Consider the following 17,076-nt stretch of genomic DNA (forward strand, 5'->3'; position numbering starts at 1 on the left):
CACACCCTTTAAAAAATGGTGTACATATTGCACATGAAACTTGTATTTAAACAAATTTAGGTCTAATATTTTTATTTCAATGTCCTAAAAAAAGATTAAAACAAATATATGGCCGAAGGTCACAAAGAAACAAATAAAATATAATTGAAAAAATATTAACATTAAAAACAAATTATTTATAAATTGTGATAAGTCTTTTCAGCTTAAAATGCATCACATAAAATAAATTCATCAATTATTTATCTCCTTAGCATGACAATAAATACAGTAAATATTTTTTGCCCACTACTGGATTGATAATATTTTCATTAGTCTGCAAATTAATGGCAAGTTGTATTGAGCAGCTTAAGCACCCTACAAAAAACTGAATATGAAATATACATATTTCACGAATCTCGTTTTTGTCGTTCGCTCTTTGTTATTTTTAACTAAAACCACAGCCGGCATTCGCCCTGTCCCACTCTATTCCCCCTTCTATTTCCACGATCATATAAAATTATCCTTTGGCTGGCTCTATTCTTTTTTTTCCATATCTATATATGCTGGTGCTCCGATTTTTTGCCTCTACTCGTTTTCGTTTATGGATATCCACTTTATTGTCAGAAAATCATTTTTTCGTTGGCATCTCTTGATGTTTTTTTCGTTTCGTTTCGTTCTCTTTTTATTGAGCTGGAGCCCAGAATGTTTGTGTAAGTATATGTGTTTGGATGCTCATGCTGTTGTACATTTGTAGTTCACAAAAAATTGCTTTTATTTATTACTAATGGGCTGCGTTCGTGCTGTGATTGTTGTTGCTGTTGCTGCTGCTGTGTGCCCATATTGAACATTACTTACCGCGGCCGCGACTGTCTCATCTGTGCAGGAGGTGACTTTTCTATTTACCATATTTGCTGACAATGTCATCTCCCCCTATTTTCCTGGGGAGTTGGGGCCGCCTATTCGATTGGTAAATGGGTTGTCAGTTCGGCGCTTGCCACACGTTCGAATTTAATAAATGCGCTCGAAGTCGCGGCTAATTGCCGAACCCTGCTAACCGGGTCAGTGCGGAATCACTCGAATTGCAGTCTCGACGGCAAGCCAGTTTTAGCCGATCGATCCGCGTTTCACGGCTCGAGATTCGCGACTTGCGACTCAAAGCGTTTTAGCCACTCTCGCGGCTCGGTCGTTACTCCAATCGGCGGAAAAATGTCGCAAGTCCGTGCCGCTCTGGTAAAACTGCAGGCCCTGTTTGGACTGATCGGCCTCGTGGCTCTTACTCCACTGCTCGTCTCGGCCGCGATTCTCAGCCGGCTGATCGCCAAACTCTGCTGCTGCTCACCGCCGAAGAGCATCGAGGGAGAAGTGGCCGTGGTGAGTTGTTGGCCAGCAAACAAACACAAAACTCGAACTAACCAAATAACAATCTTTGGCTTAACTTGCGCTTTCCAACGCATTACTTTCGATTTATAAATGGTGAACTAAATGGTGTAAATACAAAACAAAGCAATACCTTTCCCTTACACTTCGATTGCTGGCTTTTTTTAACTGCGACTTTCAGCCCTTCTTTAGCAACACTTGATATATAAAATCTATTTGAGGAACATCGTGTTTTTATTAAATTGACAAGAATATTATAAAAACTAAAACAAAATTTTAAATAATAAAAAAAAATAATAATTTCTATGACTTTTTTAAAATTGATTTATAAAATTGGAAATTTTGAGAATTGATTTTCAAATCATTGCTGTAATCGCACCAATAATTATAAGAACAATTATCACGCAATTTACTCATTAATTTGAACAAGATATAGGGTATATAACGCATAAATGGCAAATGCGTTTGCACTCCCAATAATGTTTTTATTATTGATATTTTTGTGTTTCCAATCACAAAACAATTAATTGGAATAACCAGTAAAATCGGTTTATTTAACAAAATTATTTGATTAAAATATTTTGTTACCCTGAGTTTCTGTTTTTTAATTCAGCGTAATAAGCTAAATTCATTTCAAAAAATCATTCTTTTTAAAGTATTTAAGTTATTATAAAAGCATTTTTATAAAAAACTTTTCTAGAACAAATTAAATGTTTATTTGTACATAAGGTACCCCATTACCTTTTAAATTAAAAGTTTTTTTTATGAGTCATAAACTTGATAAGCGTTGGTCTTAGTATACATTTTGTTTTACCTAGGTTACTGGAGCTGGTCATGGTCTAGGTCGAGCCATTTCGCTGGAGCTGGCCAAGAAGGGCTGCCACATTGCCGTAGTGGATATCAATTTGTCCGGGGCCGAGAACACCGTCAAGCAAATTCAGGAAACCTATAATGTTCGCGCCAAGGCCTACAAGGTAATTTAATTTAAATTCTTTATCAATTAGCGTCTTGTAATTATTTACTTAACTATATGTAACAATCAATTAAAAATCCATAGGCAAATGTTACTAGTCATAAAGAAATTGTTGAGCTCAATTCAAAAGTGGTTGGTGATCTGGGACCGGTTACTGTTCTAATAAATAATGCCGGCGTAATGTTGCATCGCAATTCATTGGACCCCGAACCGGCTGATGTGCAGCTAATGATCGACGTTAATCTAACGTCGCACTTCTGGGTGAGTTTATTTAAGTTTGAAATATGAAATTATAAATATTTTAAAAAATTTTCATTTGACTTTTTTGAAGGGGATTTTAATATCCAAAAATGTAATTTAAATTTAAACCATATTTAATTCATATAAACTGTTTTAAATCTAATGTTTTCAACATTAATGAAAATATTTTAATATAAAATCATGCAATTTAATATGCATTGTATTTAATTTAAATATTACATTTTTCTAAAGCTCCTTCAATTCCTAGATATATTTCCTAATTTTTCAATACAATGCTCATTGTTTTTTTGCAGACTAAATTTGTGTTCCTGCCGCCAATGAAGGCGTTGCGCCGCGGATTTATAGTCACCATAAGTTCGCTGGCAGGTGAGAAAACTCATTTCTAGAAATAAGAATCATCTGATGGCTCCAATACCTGGATTTGACTTTCTCTCCAGGTATTTTTCCCCTGCCCTACAGTGCGGCTTACACAGCCAGCAAGGCTGGCACTTTGGCTCACATGAGGGCCTTGCAAATGGAGCTGCAGCTGGAGAAGCAGAAGGACATCCATGTGACCACCGTGCTGCCCACCTTTCTGCGCACCAACGATGAGATAACGGAGCTAACGAAAACCATCGGAATCAATAACCTATATCCCCTGATCACTGGCGAGGAGGTGGCCCAACGAGTTGTGTCCGGAATGATGCGGGGTGAGCACGAGATCACGTTGCCGGGACTTGCATCCGTTCTCTACCGGCTGCTGTACCTTCTGCCCTCGGACTGGCAGCTTCGAATGATTCTGCTGCTCAGCGATAATCAGTTCAAGCGGTTCTGCGAGGTGCGATTGCGATCCTGAGATCGATTCGGTTAAAGGTGAATAAAACCATATACACGTGTGTGTATATTCCGGGCTGGGATAAAAACAAAAATGAAAAACAGGTTCTCTGCTGCCCGGGGACTCTCAGGTGGAGGCGCTGCTTAAAAGCGTTTTATTAAAATCCGATTAAAGATTCTTTTTGCGGCCGGCTGGTTACGGACAACTGGCCACAGGCCACGGGCTCCAGTCATGTGCTCTCCATTTAATTTCAGCCAGCCAGCCGGCCAGCCAGCCGACCAGCCAGCCAGCCAGCCAGCATTGCTTTAATTCTGGAGCTCCGTCTGGATTCACTTCGTCTGCATTTGTCAGTTGGCAGAGGGGCGGAAAACGAAAACGGGAAAAATGGAGAAAATGGGAAATACGGGGATGCAATCAACTTGTCAGCGCTCCCACTTTTCCATCCTTGTGCTGAATCTCATTATGCAACTTTTATGGGGTCATTGAGGCTGTGTGATTTATATATTTTGCGAAATTAAAAAAGCTTAACAAAGGCTTAAAGAGCCACAACAAAATTTTGTGTTGCATATACCCGGGTGCAATAGAAAACTGCAAGCCTTTGGACTCACTCGCATTTCATGTGTTATTAGGGGTTTATAGAGCAATGCGGTGAAAGTACATGTGCAATGTTTTTCTTTGCCACTTCAAACGAAATTTCAGTCTAATAGGGTCGAGTGAAGACCATTAAAAGAGAGTGGCTTGACAGAAAGTATTTTGGTTAAAGTGATTCCGTACAAAAACGGAAGAAAAAAGCTCGTCTTTTTGTTCGCCCGACAGTTTTTCATTGTTCCTTTATCTTTATGCTGGCGAAATTAATGCAACACATTAAGAGAAATATTGCAACAGTGGCGGCAGCAGACGAGGACTTTTCCATTTTTCTCATTTTTTCGCCAGCGCGAGGCTTACACCGACATGCGGACTATATAGCATGAATTTCTTGCATATTTCCACGTTTTGCTCTGCACGCGCTTTTCTCCCATCTTCGTCCTGCTGCTTTTATTTTATTTATGCTATCACTGCAACCTGAAATGCTTTAGCCACACACACACACGCACACACACACACACGCCACACACACAGATTCATATAGCTGGATACTGTAGGATACTGCATTTATGTGGAATTTCTTTCCTGCTGCATCTGCCCTTTCTTTCAGAGCCCAAGACATATGCATGGAAACTTTAGTGAAATTAAGAAAAATATAAAAAAAAGACGTCCCAGCAGCAGGAGTGGAATGATAGAAATGCTTTACGAAAATGAAAAAATAATGCTGCCAAATGCAAAAATAACATCAGGAAATGAGTCAAAGTCGGCAGGACTCTGCCACTTGGCTTTTTTTCTCAGGAAAGAGTCGATAGGGAAAATATAATATTATGTCAGCAAATCAAATCGATTGTGTGGGAAAGCATTAGCCCAGGAACCCAGCCAGCATTGGGAATCGCTCCCAAGTCTCCGTCTCCTCTCGTAATTCCCAATTAAAAAGCCGTTAATGATGCGTGGCCCAGAGCAAGGGAATCGCAACCCCAAAGGCCCATACGTGTCGCACGTAACGCCTCAATGGCAGCCTGATTGAAAACTCAAATGTGCGACTGCGATCCGCCCCCGAAGTCGGGGTTTATTGCTTGTCTTCGCCACCGACGAACACTCTGTTTAATTTCGATGGGTTGTCTGCGGACAAACGAGGCATTTCCGCATCTGATTATGGGTATCCATTGGGATATATAGTACTCGGCTGCTGACTTGGGCTTAATTATGAGCTGTGAGTGAAGTGCGTGGGAAATCGAATGCAGTTCCCAAAGGATGGCTGAGTGCCCCGGCCTCTCGTTTCGTTCACCTGCGGTTGCGACTACCCATTTTCATGGCACATTTTCCGACTTGGGCAATCGAGCAGTCATGTCATCCATGTTGGGGGCATTTCCATCAGCTGCAAATCCGCGAAATCAATTTAATGAAGAGTTGTATCCCCGTGTCAGTTTGCTCACAAAATTTCATTTTCTGTTGCACGTGCATTTGCATTTGTATTTGCATTTGCATTTCCATTTTCCCATCTCTGTTTTCCATTTTCGGTAACCTTCGCTTTTGTCAAATGACGAATTTTGACTGCTGGCCGTCCAAAACTAATTAAAAAGCTGACCAGGACACGTTTCATGGCCAGTGCCACGGCTAATGCTAACGTTACTAATTTTTATGGCCCATTGATTTTCTACACACAGATAAAAAATATTGCAACCCTCTATTTTTATTATTTTTACATTTATAGGTATTACGTATTTGTAGATCATAATAAAAACAAATTGTAAATATTTAAATGTTAAATGTAATATATTTAGTTAAATTAAAGAGCTGAACACATTATCATTTTAATTAATGCTATATAAATTTTTTTTATCTAGTAATTACAATATTCGATTTTTTTGTTCATAATTTTAATAAAATTAGTTAATTTTGTTAAGTATATTTTGTGTTTAACAATTATTTTTAAAAATAATATTGTAAATTTAAGAATAAAACATTGTACATTCCTATACATACCCTAATGTTTTTAGTATTCTTAATTTAAATATAAAATTGACTGGAAATTAATTTCATTATAACCTTTTTTTTATTCGAAACTTATTTGTTCTAATGGCTTTTCTCTTGGTGTATGCAGAGCAGAGACTGACAGCCGAATTGTTGGTAATTTTACAGACCTGCTTCTGCCGGGAAACGCGATACGATACCGTTCGGGTGCATAAATCACATGTTTTACTAATTAAACGAAACAGTAAATAACGATCTTTGGCCGGTCAGCGTTTTAATGAGTAGACAAAATGACACCGTAACTGTGGACTTAAAACGCCCACGAGAGCACCGATCATAAAAACGCCCCAATCCTGCACAGATGCATAGATCCCCCGGCACAATAATCATAAAAATTGCATATTAAAATTCTTTCGAGGGGCGTGAACTGCTTCGGTTTTCCTTTTCCTTTTCCTTTTTCTTTTTCTTATTATTCTTTTTATTGTGCGACGCCTTTAAAATGTTTATAAATACAGTCAATTTGCTGTCAACTTTTGAACTTGCCACATGTGTTCGGCTTCGGCTTTCGAGTTGTAAAATGTCAAGGGTTCAACGGCAACGGCAGCGGCTTATTATAATGCAACCGACTAGTCCGAATAGAGTGAGTGACATCCATTCCAGAGAGAGCCCAGAAATCGGTTTGGAATCGAATTATGCTAAAACATATTTGAATGCAGCGATAGCGGCGACTACTCCGACATGCATGTCAGCGCAATCATTTGACATTTTGACAGGATATCGAGGGGGATTTCGGGATCAGGGTTGGGGTTTGGTAGTTGGTAGTTGGGGGTTGGGGGTTCAGGGAGCGTGAGTGCCGCAGGATAGTTCAAGTTGAATGTCGCGCCTGCGCGCCTCAAATTACAAATTAAACAGCGACGATGTCAGAGTTTTTCATTTCTCTTGGCTAAACAAAATCAAATTACCGCCTGACAAATTTACTTGTTGAATGCGATGAAGGCGAACGAAAAATGTGTTGTGTTTAAACACCTCAACATAAGTAACTTTCCTCTTTTCCGAGTGCCAAAGAAAAAGTACATTTACAATAACAATGTTTTATTTGGCCTGCCTCCACTTCTGCCTTTCAGATAATTGAATTGGCAATTTTGTCCCATTAATGCGATGTTTTAATTTCTAAATGAAATACAGAGAAAGGACATACAATAATTATAAGTAGTTCGCTATAAATTGTTTGAAGTTAATTCTATCTCCAAATTTTCCCGAAAAGATAATAACATTATTTTGACAGATAATCACAACTCAACCTCAACCCTTCCAGACTTTGCTTTATTTATTTATTTAAAGACAGTCCCAAGTCTCATTCGAAGCGTACACATAATGTCTACGATTGGAAATAAACAAAAGCAATAACCATTTCGTAGTTTCCACAACAAGAATTACCCCAGACATAGCCCCAACCCAAAATCCGGGCCATCGCCACATCAGCAGCTCACTTGATGGAGAATATGGAGTAAATAAACGCGACCATTTGCAGCATTGTCAAGTGGAAAATCATTGACAAATTTATGAACCCACCCGAAACACACACTCAACAAGAGCAAATACACGGGTAAATGTTTACGTATATATATTCTCGAACCAGAGAGCGGAAAACATAAAGTTAAAAATTTCATTAACAAATCGACACCGCACCGTCTCATTACTTGGCAACAAATAAATTTTATTAAGTACGCTTTATCTGTGTGCGCTTTTATTTACGATTTTTCATTAAAGTCACTTGGCACGCCGCATAATTCCCATCCGCCCAAGTTGACCAAACATTCGGATTTCGAGTTCATCCATTAATGTTGCGGCGTATTTTTGCAGTGCGCTAAAAAAATATTACAATTTCATCGAAAAAATGTTTACACACATGCAGTAGGGCAAGGGTCATTCAGCGATAAAGTGGTAAGCTTATGCAGCTAATTAATTGGATGGTTTTTATATATTATCACTGGTGAACGTTTTGCTGGGGAAAGTGATTCACTCCGAGATTTAATTGAAATCGAAACTTGTCCCAGACAAATCATAAACTGGCCGACAGCAGCGCTGACCACGCACGCAAGAAAAATTACCTTAAATCTAGCGAGAATTGATAATCACCAGCGGAAATGGTCGAGTGTTTTCCCAAGAATTGTCGCCGCGCGTCATCGCCACTCTCATAAACATCAACTCGCATTGGCATCAGGTCTATAGGTCTTGGTCAGCCACGCAACTTCGGTACACTCAGAAAATTTGTATGAAATCAAAATATTTAATATTTAGTTAAGTTTCAGAAAGAGAATTGCTTATAGTTAAGTTGTATTAAATTGGTTGATTTTCTTGGCAATTTAAGTAGTTGAGAATTGATCAAAATTAAATTTAAATAGGTGCCTAAAACATACCAAGTCTATTTTTCGATGTTTTGGATGATAAAATTGATTATCTTACGTGAAATCGATTCCTAACACCATTTGAAATGATTCAACGAGAAAACGACTGAGTTGTCATTAAAATATTTACTAATTTATCTTTAGCTAGTTGTATTTCAAACATATTTGTGTTGTTGCATTTTTCTTTTAGTATTAAATCCAACCTATGTTCATATACAATAAAAAATCTTAACTTAATGCATTTATTTACATGTTATAAAAAATGAATGAAAATAAAATTCTTTCAAAAATTTTGAACTTTTTTCCTGGATTATGTTTTTTTTTTTCTCAGTACACTGACGCCAAAAAGTATGGCCAAAATCGACTAATTTTAAGAATGATGTAAGTTGTCGCAATCGTGCGACAACAAAGGCAGTGGCCACACAGTTTTGGCCGCGAGCCCAATCTTTTGGCCAGCCCTCCGAGCGACTCGCGAACGACGGGCGAGCAAGTAGCAGGAATTGTGTGTTAAACGTTTATGAATTGACTCGACGCGGTCGGGCCGAGAGCAGAACCCCCGACCAGGGCAGCTGCCAAACCTATGCCAGACCATCCATCCCCATCCCCAGCCTAGCCCATCCCATCCCATCCCATCCCAAGCATCCCAAAAATCATCCCATCCGGGTAAACGTGCGCCAAAGCACAACGCTTGCCAAAAATCATAAAAAAATATATGGCGATTATAGGGGAGATGGCATCATTTAATGATGAAGTGCCGCGATGGGCTGAAAAAAGGGAAATGGATGTGGATTTGGATGTGGATGCGGGAAAAGGGGAACTGACTCATGCTCCGGAAACCTCAGCCACAATGGGCAATGCACTTGAGGACCTAGGACAATACGCCCATGGAGAAGGGAACAAATAGTTTTGCGATTGCATTTTTGTGGCGTAAATTAAAAACATATTGTCAGGCATTAGCGGACGAGCTAAAAATGCTAAAAATAGCGAAAAGAGAGCGGGATCTCGAGATGCACATCAAGATGCACTGGAGCCAGAGCATGTGTATGTGCTATTTGTCGCACTGGCAAATGAGTTGCCTTAATAAATTTAGCCCATGTATATAGAGTACAGTACTTACGCCCGCCTGGTGATTCTGTGCAGCAAAAATAAAAAGGCAGCGAAATAAAAGGAGTGAAACGAAGAAAATGATGTGGCAATAAAAAATAGTGCTAAAACATTCGACAGCCTAGCTGCAACAAAAACCACACACTGCAACTGAGCATCGCACACTTGCACACCATGTGTGCACCGCCAAGATCGCACAGTGCACTGTGCACAGTCCCGCTGGAAATGGAAAATGGGCGGGGAAATAATCGGAAAAATGGGCAGAGGATCCAGAGACACTGCCACGGTCAAGTGCACTGTGGAAAATGTAAGGGCTCATGGGTTCAAAGCAATGGCAATAGGACTTACATTGATGGTGAAATCCAATTTGGAAGAGAAAATAATACTGAGTGACTTATTTCAGATATTATTATAAAAGAGAATATCATAACTTTTGTAACCTTGAATTTGAAGATACATTTTGATTCATTAACTCATTAGATTCTGTTTCGTTAATTGATTTTTTATGAAATCTTTGGATTAAAAAATATATATGTTGTACATAAAAAATATACGAAGTTTTAGTACATATTTACATAAATAATTAGTTGATTTTAAAATATAGAGAAATAAAAACAGTGAATTATTCATCAGAGATAATCATCCAACACCCCATAGACCCTAATACAATAATACTCATTCACTTGAAAATTCAACTACACTATATATGATATAATTTTTCAATAATAATTCATTGTAATGCTCATGGGTTTTTCCAATTTCCCACTGGGCACTCGGTACAACTCGCGCATAATTTCTATACACAACATCAGCCTAAAATAACAGTATTAACAAGAGCAACAACCACAGCGGCAGCATTGGGACTAAAACAAGAGAAGTACAACTACACCCAAGATCTGGAAAATCTAGGGGATGGGGAAGGGGATGGGGGTGGAGGTGGAGGTAGAGGGCAAGGTGTAGGGTTGGCGGAGGAGGGGAGGGGAAATGAGACGTCGGCGTCGACGGAGGCAGCGGCGGTAGCACATGTGCGTGCCAAAGGCAGGAAAAGCGACAGCGACGTCGGCAGAGGCAGGATCCAACACTCCACGATCTCCGTTCCCCCCCCCCCGTTCCCCCTCCCCGTTCACATTCCCATTCCCGTAAGACATCCCGTTCTCGTTCCGGGCATTTAAATATCGGGCGGCAGCAGCTCTCCGGCTTATTGTCAGCCAGATCGCGGTGGCGTGAACATCGCAAGTGTCAGCCGAATATTGTAGAACTAGAAATTATAGAACTCTCGGATTTACGTGTGCGTGTGTGTAGCAGTGTGTGATTTTCCTGGGATTTCCCGCGTTCGGTGGCCGTAAAAAAGACTAAAAAAGAAACAAAACTGAATTGGCAACCTTCCCAGACAACTGCGGAAATGCGAAAGTGAAAGCGGCCGGCCAAGAAGAACGGACAGCAAATCACCAGAACGACCCCATATAATATAGTATGTCTTCGACGCTGAAGACCAGCAGCCAGAGTGGCGGCATGTACGTCAAGACGGCGGAGATTTCGGGCAAGGAGAGAGGCGGCTGCTACGGCGGATTCATGTCGCCCCCGCTGAGTGCCAATATTGGGGCAAACAACAGGGAGACGGGGGACATTTTCCGGGTGCCAGCAAAGGTGGAAACCGATGGCCATAGTCACTTTGCCACGGCGGAGTTGCAGTTCCCTGACTTTTCGCACCTCTGCTTTGCCGCCGAGACGCCCAACTCGGTGTTCAGTGACTGCCAGCACAGCTACGCAGCTGGACAGGATCAGCAGCAGGATTCGGATCAGGATGACATAGTCTGCGCCGCCGCGGGAAATACGGGAATGCCCTACCAGCAGGGCCAGTACACGCAGCTCAATCGCGAGGACATCTTTCGCTTCGAGCCGGAAGACATAGCCCGGCTGACTGGAGAATCGGATCTGCCCGGACTGCTGCAACCTCCCCAGACGCCATACACCCCGTACACACCCTACACACCGTACACACCCTGCAGCGGGCAGAACAGCCAACTTCCCGTGCAGCCGGCAAGTGACTCCATCAATCTGGATATTGATTACTTTAATTATGACGAGATTAATTGCCAATCGAAAAACCAATCACCGTGCTCATCGCCGCACCTCGATGCCTGGCTGAACTTTAATCTTGGCGAGATTTCAGCAGTCGCCACAGCGAGTGCCGCCTCGCCAAAATTGTGCAATGTGTTCGAGGAACAGGAGCAGCAGCTGGATTTGGCCAAGGCGGTTACCTCGCCCACGAAGCTTCCCTCGATGAGCTCGACCTTCGGCACCCCCAAATGCATTCCCATGTGCGCCAGCAACTACGAGGACTACGCGAATCTTTACCAGGGATCTGGGTATACCACCACCGAGAACTACCAGAACAACATGGCCCAGGCCATCGAGAAGCCCAATCGCGAGCACAAGGCCATCTGGACCATCGATGAGCTGGACGAGCTAATGCTGGGCGAGCAGCAGCAGTTCTATCAGCATCAGTTGCAGCAACAGCAACAGCAGCAGCAGCAGGAGTTGCAGCTGCATCAGCAACATGAACCGCAGCAACAGCAATCCGAGATCTGTAAATCCGATATGGTCAACTATTTGGCGGATGACTATATCAAGGCCGAGGAGTTCCATAACCTGGACAGTGAGGACGATGAGAACTACAACGAGGAGGAGGAGGAACTGGACAACGAAGTGTTTGCTCCACCTATGGAGAATGAGAACAAGCCGGACTCAATCTGCTGCGATCCGGAGGCGGAGGCTGAGATCGAGGCCACGATCCCACTCATCTGCCGCTGGACGGGCTGCGACGAGGAGTTCCCCCACCAACAGGCCTTCGTGGAGCACATCGAAAAGTGCCATGTGGATGTGCGCAAGGGAGAGGACTTCTCCTGCTTTTGGCTGGACTGTCCCAGGCGGTACAAGCCCTTCAATGCCCGCTACAAGCTGCTCATCCACATGCGAGTCCACAGCGGCGAGAAGCCCAACAAATGTCCGGTAAGCATAGAAAACGTACCCAAAGCTTACTTCTTTTAAAGCTCAAAAAGTAAAAACTCCATTGTCATAGACATATATCTTTTATTTTATTTATTTTTTTTTTTATTTACTTACGAAGTCTCTGAGAAAAAGACTTTTTATAAGGATTTTCATGTATGGCAAAATATGAACTCCTAAATTTAGATGTTTTTTCTCTCTGTTTACCAACCTTTCCAATCCCTCATAGAATATCATTTTTCAAAATCAAACAATTGATATGGATCTTTCCTTTTTGCCAGCCCAGCTGGTTACATTTGTTTATGCGTCCGAAACAAGACTTTTCTCGTGGAGAACCCATTTCGTGTGTTTTTAGTTTGCCTTTTTGTGTTTGTATCATGCACGTGTTGACATTTGATGCGCCATCGCTGGGATGATGAATTGTGCGGCGCAGGGCAATCACGGAAATTGACAGGGCGACGGCTGCGAGTCTGAGTCCGAGTCCGAGATCCACTTGAAATGGAGTTGCTGGTAATGTTATTAGGGCCAACACTCGCTACAGCTTCCATCCTTCGCTGGGATGCTCTTTCATTTGGATTTTTGAGTAATTGATGGATTCTTGCCAGTGCTTTTTTTCGATCAAAAAGGCTCGGCCATCATCAAGTTGCCGCCTCTTGCCATTACACATGTTTCAGTTTCTGTTTCTGTTGCAAAAACGTAATTTGCTCTTTCAGGTGGGAGGTGGGATGGTGGGATGGTGGGATGGTGGGTGGCAGTGGGCTGGATGGCCTGGGTGCCCTGGTGACACCTGCTGCTGCGGGCCACGCATCTGCTGGGAGGTCACAATTTTATGCGTCCTTCTGACACTTCTTCTTTATTTCTTTGCCCCCACACCCTGGTAATTGCAATTTTCGATGACACCCTTTTTCCTTTTTGTTTTTCCATTACAGTTTCCCGGTTGCAATAAAGCATTCTCGCGTTTGGAAAATTTGAAAATTCATCAGCGCTCGCACACGGGCGAGCGGCCTTATGGCTGCCAGTATAAAGGTTGCCTCAAAGCGTTCAGCAATAGCTCGGATCGGGCGAAACATCAAAGGACCCACTACGACACGGTGAGTATCCCTATAAAGCCATATGCATATGAGGATGGGGGATGGGGATGGGGATGGGGGATGGGGATGAGATGCTCCACCAATTTGCAGTGCGTGTCAAAAGGAAATTGAGGAGGTCGCTGGCGGCTGCAAAAGATGCAGCTGGGGTCGCCGCCAAGCGGCTTTAAGATTTAACGGACGCCAAGGCGCTTAGCCAATCAAAAAAAAAAGCAGTGGCCCCTGTTGCTGCTGCTGCCAGCATGACATGTGCACATTTCGCATTTCGCTGCCTGAGTGATTTATAGTTTTGCGTGTGTGCTCTATCTGTGAGAGCGGGCACCGATGGCCCGATGGCAAAAGTAACAGCAGCTGGAGTAGGAATAGGAATAGCAATGGGAATAGCAGCGACGGCAGCCGCGTCAGCGCGTACGACAACCGGAAAAAAGGTCAAAACCAGCTGAAAAGGCCAGCGATTCAGCCAGCAGCAACAGCAACAGCAGTAGCAGTAGCAACAGCAACAGCAACAACAGCAGCAGGCAAATCGAATAAACTAAACGAGTTACTTTCGTTGCCTAGCTGAAGGGGCAGGGCAGCCAATCAGGATCACAAAAGGATGCGATGTGTGCTGGTTTGGCAGGGTGCACTTAGAAAAATGGGTCCAAAGAATGAGCAAGTAGTCGCGCCCTTGTCGTTATATATTCAAGAGAAAATTGTTAAAAAGAGAAAAGATAATGTCATTATTGCTTAGTCATAAAAAAACTTGTATTTACTGGGCAATGATTTTATATGTAATGTAAATCAACTCTGGCTGTTGTCAGGTTTTCGGTTCTTGGATTTTATTTTTAACAAATATTTAACAGATTAAACTTATGTTTTGATAAATAAATTACTTTTTTATGAAAATAAAAGTAGTAGGGATTTAAACTATTCCATTGAGTAAAATTAAAGTAAAATATGATATTTTATTAAACAACAGTATAGGAGAAAAATAAAAATTGAAATAAATAAATGTTAGGGATATTAGGGAATCAATTGTAGTACCTTTGATTTATGAAATTCGTTTATGCGATTTTTAGATAAAAGAGGGTCTCAAAATCGGAGTTTCCAAATTTAAAAAAAAAAACATTTTTTTTAAGTGCACTGGCATTGCTGTTGTCGCTTTCGGCCCGCGGCTTCTGCATGGGCAGAACAAACAAAATGCAGAATGACATTTCAAAACGATTTGACTTGGCAAATACGCTGGCCCATCTGTTAGCGGCTGTGTGAATGTGTGGGTGTGTGTATTGTGTGTGGGTGTGCGAGTGTGCGAGTGTGCGAGCTAGGAGCGCCTGCAGGACGAATGGGAGAAATCAATTGCATAGTTTTAGGCAGCGGCACTGAGCCACTGCGGTTTGAATAGAATCTGAGGCAAATACTGGGTACTAACGCAACGCTCCATTCCATTCTCGCTCTATTGGAACAGAAACCCTATGCCTGCCAGCTGCCAGGATGCACGAAGCGCTACACGGATCCCTCCAGCCTCCGCAAACATGTCAAGAACCACGCGCTGCGCAACGCCAACGGACAGCTGCGGCGCAAATCCGCCGGCGGCGCCTCCAATCCCCCACCCTCCGGTCCAAAGAAGACGGCCAAAACTCGCCGCCACTCGGAGTCGGCCCTGCTGCAAGGGGGCGGGGCAGGGGCAGTAACAGGGGCGGGTGCAGGTGCAGGTGCCGTAGGGGATCAACGCCAGCACCGCAGCAATAGCTGCAGCGAGGCATTGCAGCTGCAGACCGAGCAAAGCGACAGGATAGACCGCAACAATTGCGGCACCGGTGTTGCAGCTAATAACAATTCAATGAACTTTAATGAGTTGTCAAATTGCATTGTCATCATTGAGCACAATCAGAGCGGCAGGGGAACCGCAATCGGAACATATGGCAATGGCAATGGCAATGACAATGGCAATGTCAATGCTGCTGCACCGGAAACGGATGCGCTGAGCGTTTGCAGTGGCAGCAGCAACAACAACAACAACAACAACAACAACAGCAATAATCATTACAATGGAAATATTAATCAATTAAGCGAACTCGAGCAAATGCTGACGACGGCGAAGCCTGCAACTACTAATGGAATTGGCCCGGCCAATGGCGACAGCAAATGCCACTTGAGCGAGTTTGTGTCGTTCGAGTACGTGACCAAATACCTGGCGGATGTCTACGAGCCGCCTTCCAAAAGCCCGCCGCCGTCGGCTAATTTCCATCTGCAGTCCGAGTTCGACAACAACTTCGACATGCTGGACTTCCCCCAGTTCATTTGACTTAAGCCAGCTTATAAAACTACTAACATATATTCGTAGCAAGAGCCCACCTGGAACAGTCAGCAAATCAATGTCCAAAGATCTCAGTGCCTGAGCCCTTATAAGAATTCCTACCACTAGTAAGACACCATCTCTGTACATACTTAAAATAAGCAGTGTAAACTAAGCATAGAACACACGCCACAAAGAAACGTTCCTGAATTTCATTGTAATCCAGTGATTAGCCGCGTCTTCCCAGCCTCTTCCCAAAAATTAAGTTAACTAGAATACTCTCGGCTATAAGTACTATCTGTAATTGCTTTGTTTAAGTTTGTCAACAAACGCATTGACCATAATAATTAATTTTATTTGCACTTTTTGTCTTATCAAATGCATTTGAATATTTAATTTCATTTGAATATTCATTTTAATTACTTGGTGAAACATGTACACATTGTATGGGGTAGCGAAAAAATAATTAAAAGATTGCAGACAAAGTTAATGAATTGGATTAAAAAAGATTTAATGTTTGCTTTATAAAAGAACAAAATTGGTAAGTGTGATTTTACTTGCTGACATCAAAGGGATATTTTCGTTTAAAGCCGTATTATTTGTTTAAATACAATGCTATACATTACAGGTCTACAATAATGAAATAAATATATGTATATTGCCAACAAAGTGAAATTCGGCAAAATAAATACTTCGCAAAAAAACGTTTAATAGATTGTTTAACAGTTGATAATATTCAAAGGCTTGGTAGTTATTAATTAATGTTGAACACTATTAGAATAAGCCCATTTTCGCTATGAATAACATCTGTAAAAAGCTATAAATCCCCGCCGAATGCAATGTTCCTGTTAACGCACCGTGATTACGGCTATCCATTCGTTTTCGATTATATATCTCTCACCTGGACCTTTTTGCGGAATATCGGACGGGGAGACATGCACAACATGTTGGGATTTCCGTTTCATGTTTGGCCGTCTGACTTTACTTAATTGCTGTGCATTCAAAAAATAATTTACAACGCCAGGGAGCCATATATGTATATAGTTAATTTATTATTCGCTTTTAACACATTCTCAGTTTTTCATGTATTTGTTTACATATATCGAATTAATTAGCGTTGCATATAAAATTCATAAAAATCGGCTTAAGTCTTAAATTAATTTGGGTTCAGGTCGCGCACTGATTGCAGTTGGTCGGGTTGGGTTTGGTTGGGTTGGGTGAAGCAGCTT

At 41.9% G+C, this 17,076-nt stretch overlaps 2 protein-coding genes across 2 annotated transcripts; both read left to right on the plus strand.

Moving 5' to 3' along the window:
- Positions 1 to 1,142: 1,142 nt before the first annotated feature.
- Positions 1,143 to 4,095, plus strand: LOC128266191 (estradiol 17-beta-dehydrogenase 11). Its single transcript, XM_053002536.1, has 5 exons — positions 1,143 to 1,350; positions 2,175 to 2,330; positions 2,414 to 2,590; positions 2,884 to 2,956; positions 3,028 to 4,095. The coding sequence occupies exons 1-5, from the start codon at positions 1,186 to 1,188 to the stop codon at positions 3,423 to 3,425; spliced, it is 969 nt and encodes a 322-aa protein (XP_052858496.1). The 5' UTR covers positions 1,143 to 1,185; the 3' UTR covers positions 3,426 to 4,095.
- Positions 4,096 to 10,695: 6,600 nt separating this feature from the next.
- Positions 10,696 to 16,433, plus strand: LOC128266441 (uncharacterized). Its single transcript, XM_053002959.1, has 3 exons — positions 10,696 to 12,487; positions 13,414 to 13,575; positions 15,017 to 16,433. Exons 1-3 carry the CDS (start codon positions 10,949 to 10,951, stop codon positions 15,854 to 15,856), a joined length of 2,541 nt encoding a protein of 846 aa, XP_052858919.1. The 5' UTR covers positions 10,696 to 10,948; the 3' UTR covers positions 15,857 to 16,433.
- The last annotated feature ends 643 nt before the right edge of the window (positions 16,434 to 17,076 follow it).

Source organism: Drosophila gunungcola, chromosome 3R (assembly GCF_025200985.1).
Source record: "Drosophila gunungcola strain Sukarami chromosome 3R, Dgunungcola_SK_2, whole genome shotgun sequence".
Taxonomy (NCBI): Eukaryota; Metazoa; Arthropoda; class Insecta; order Diptera; family Drosophilidae; genus Drosophila; species Drosophila gunungcola.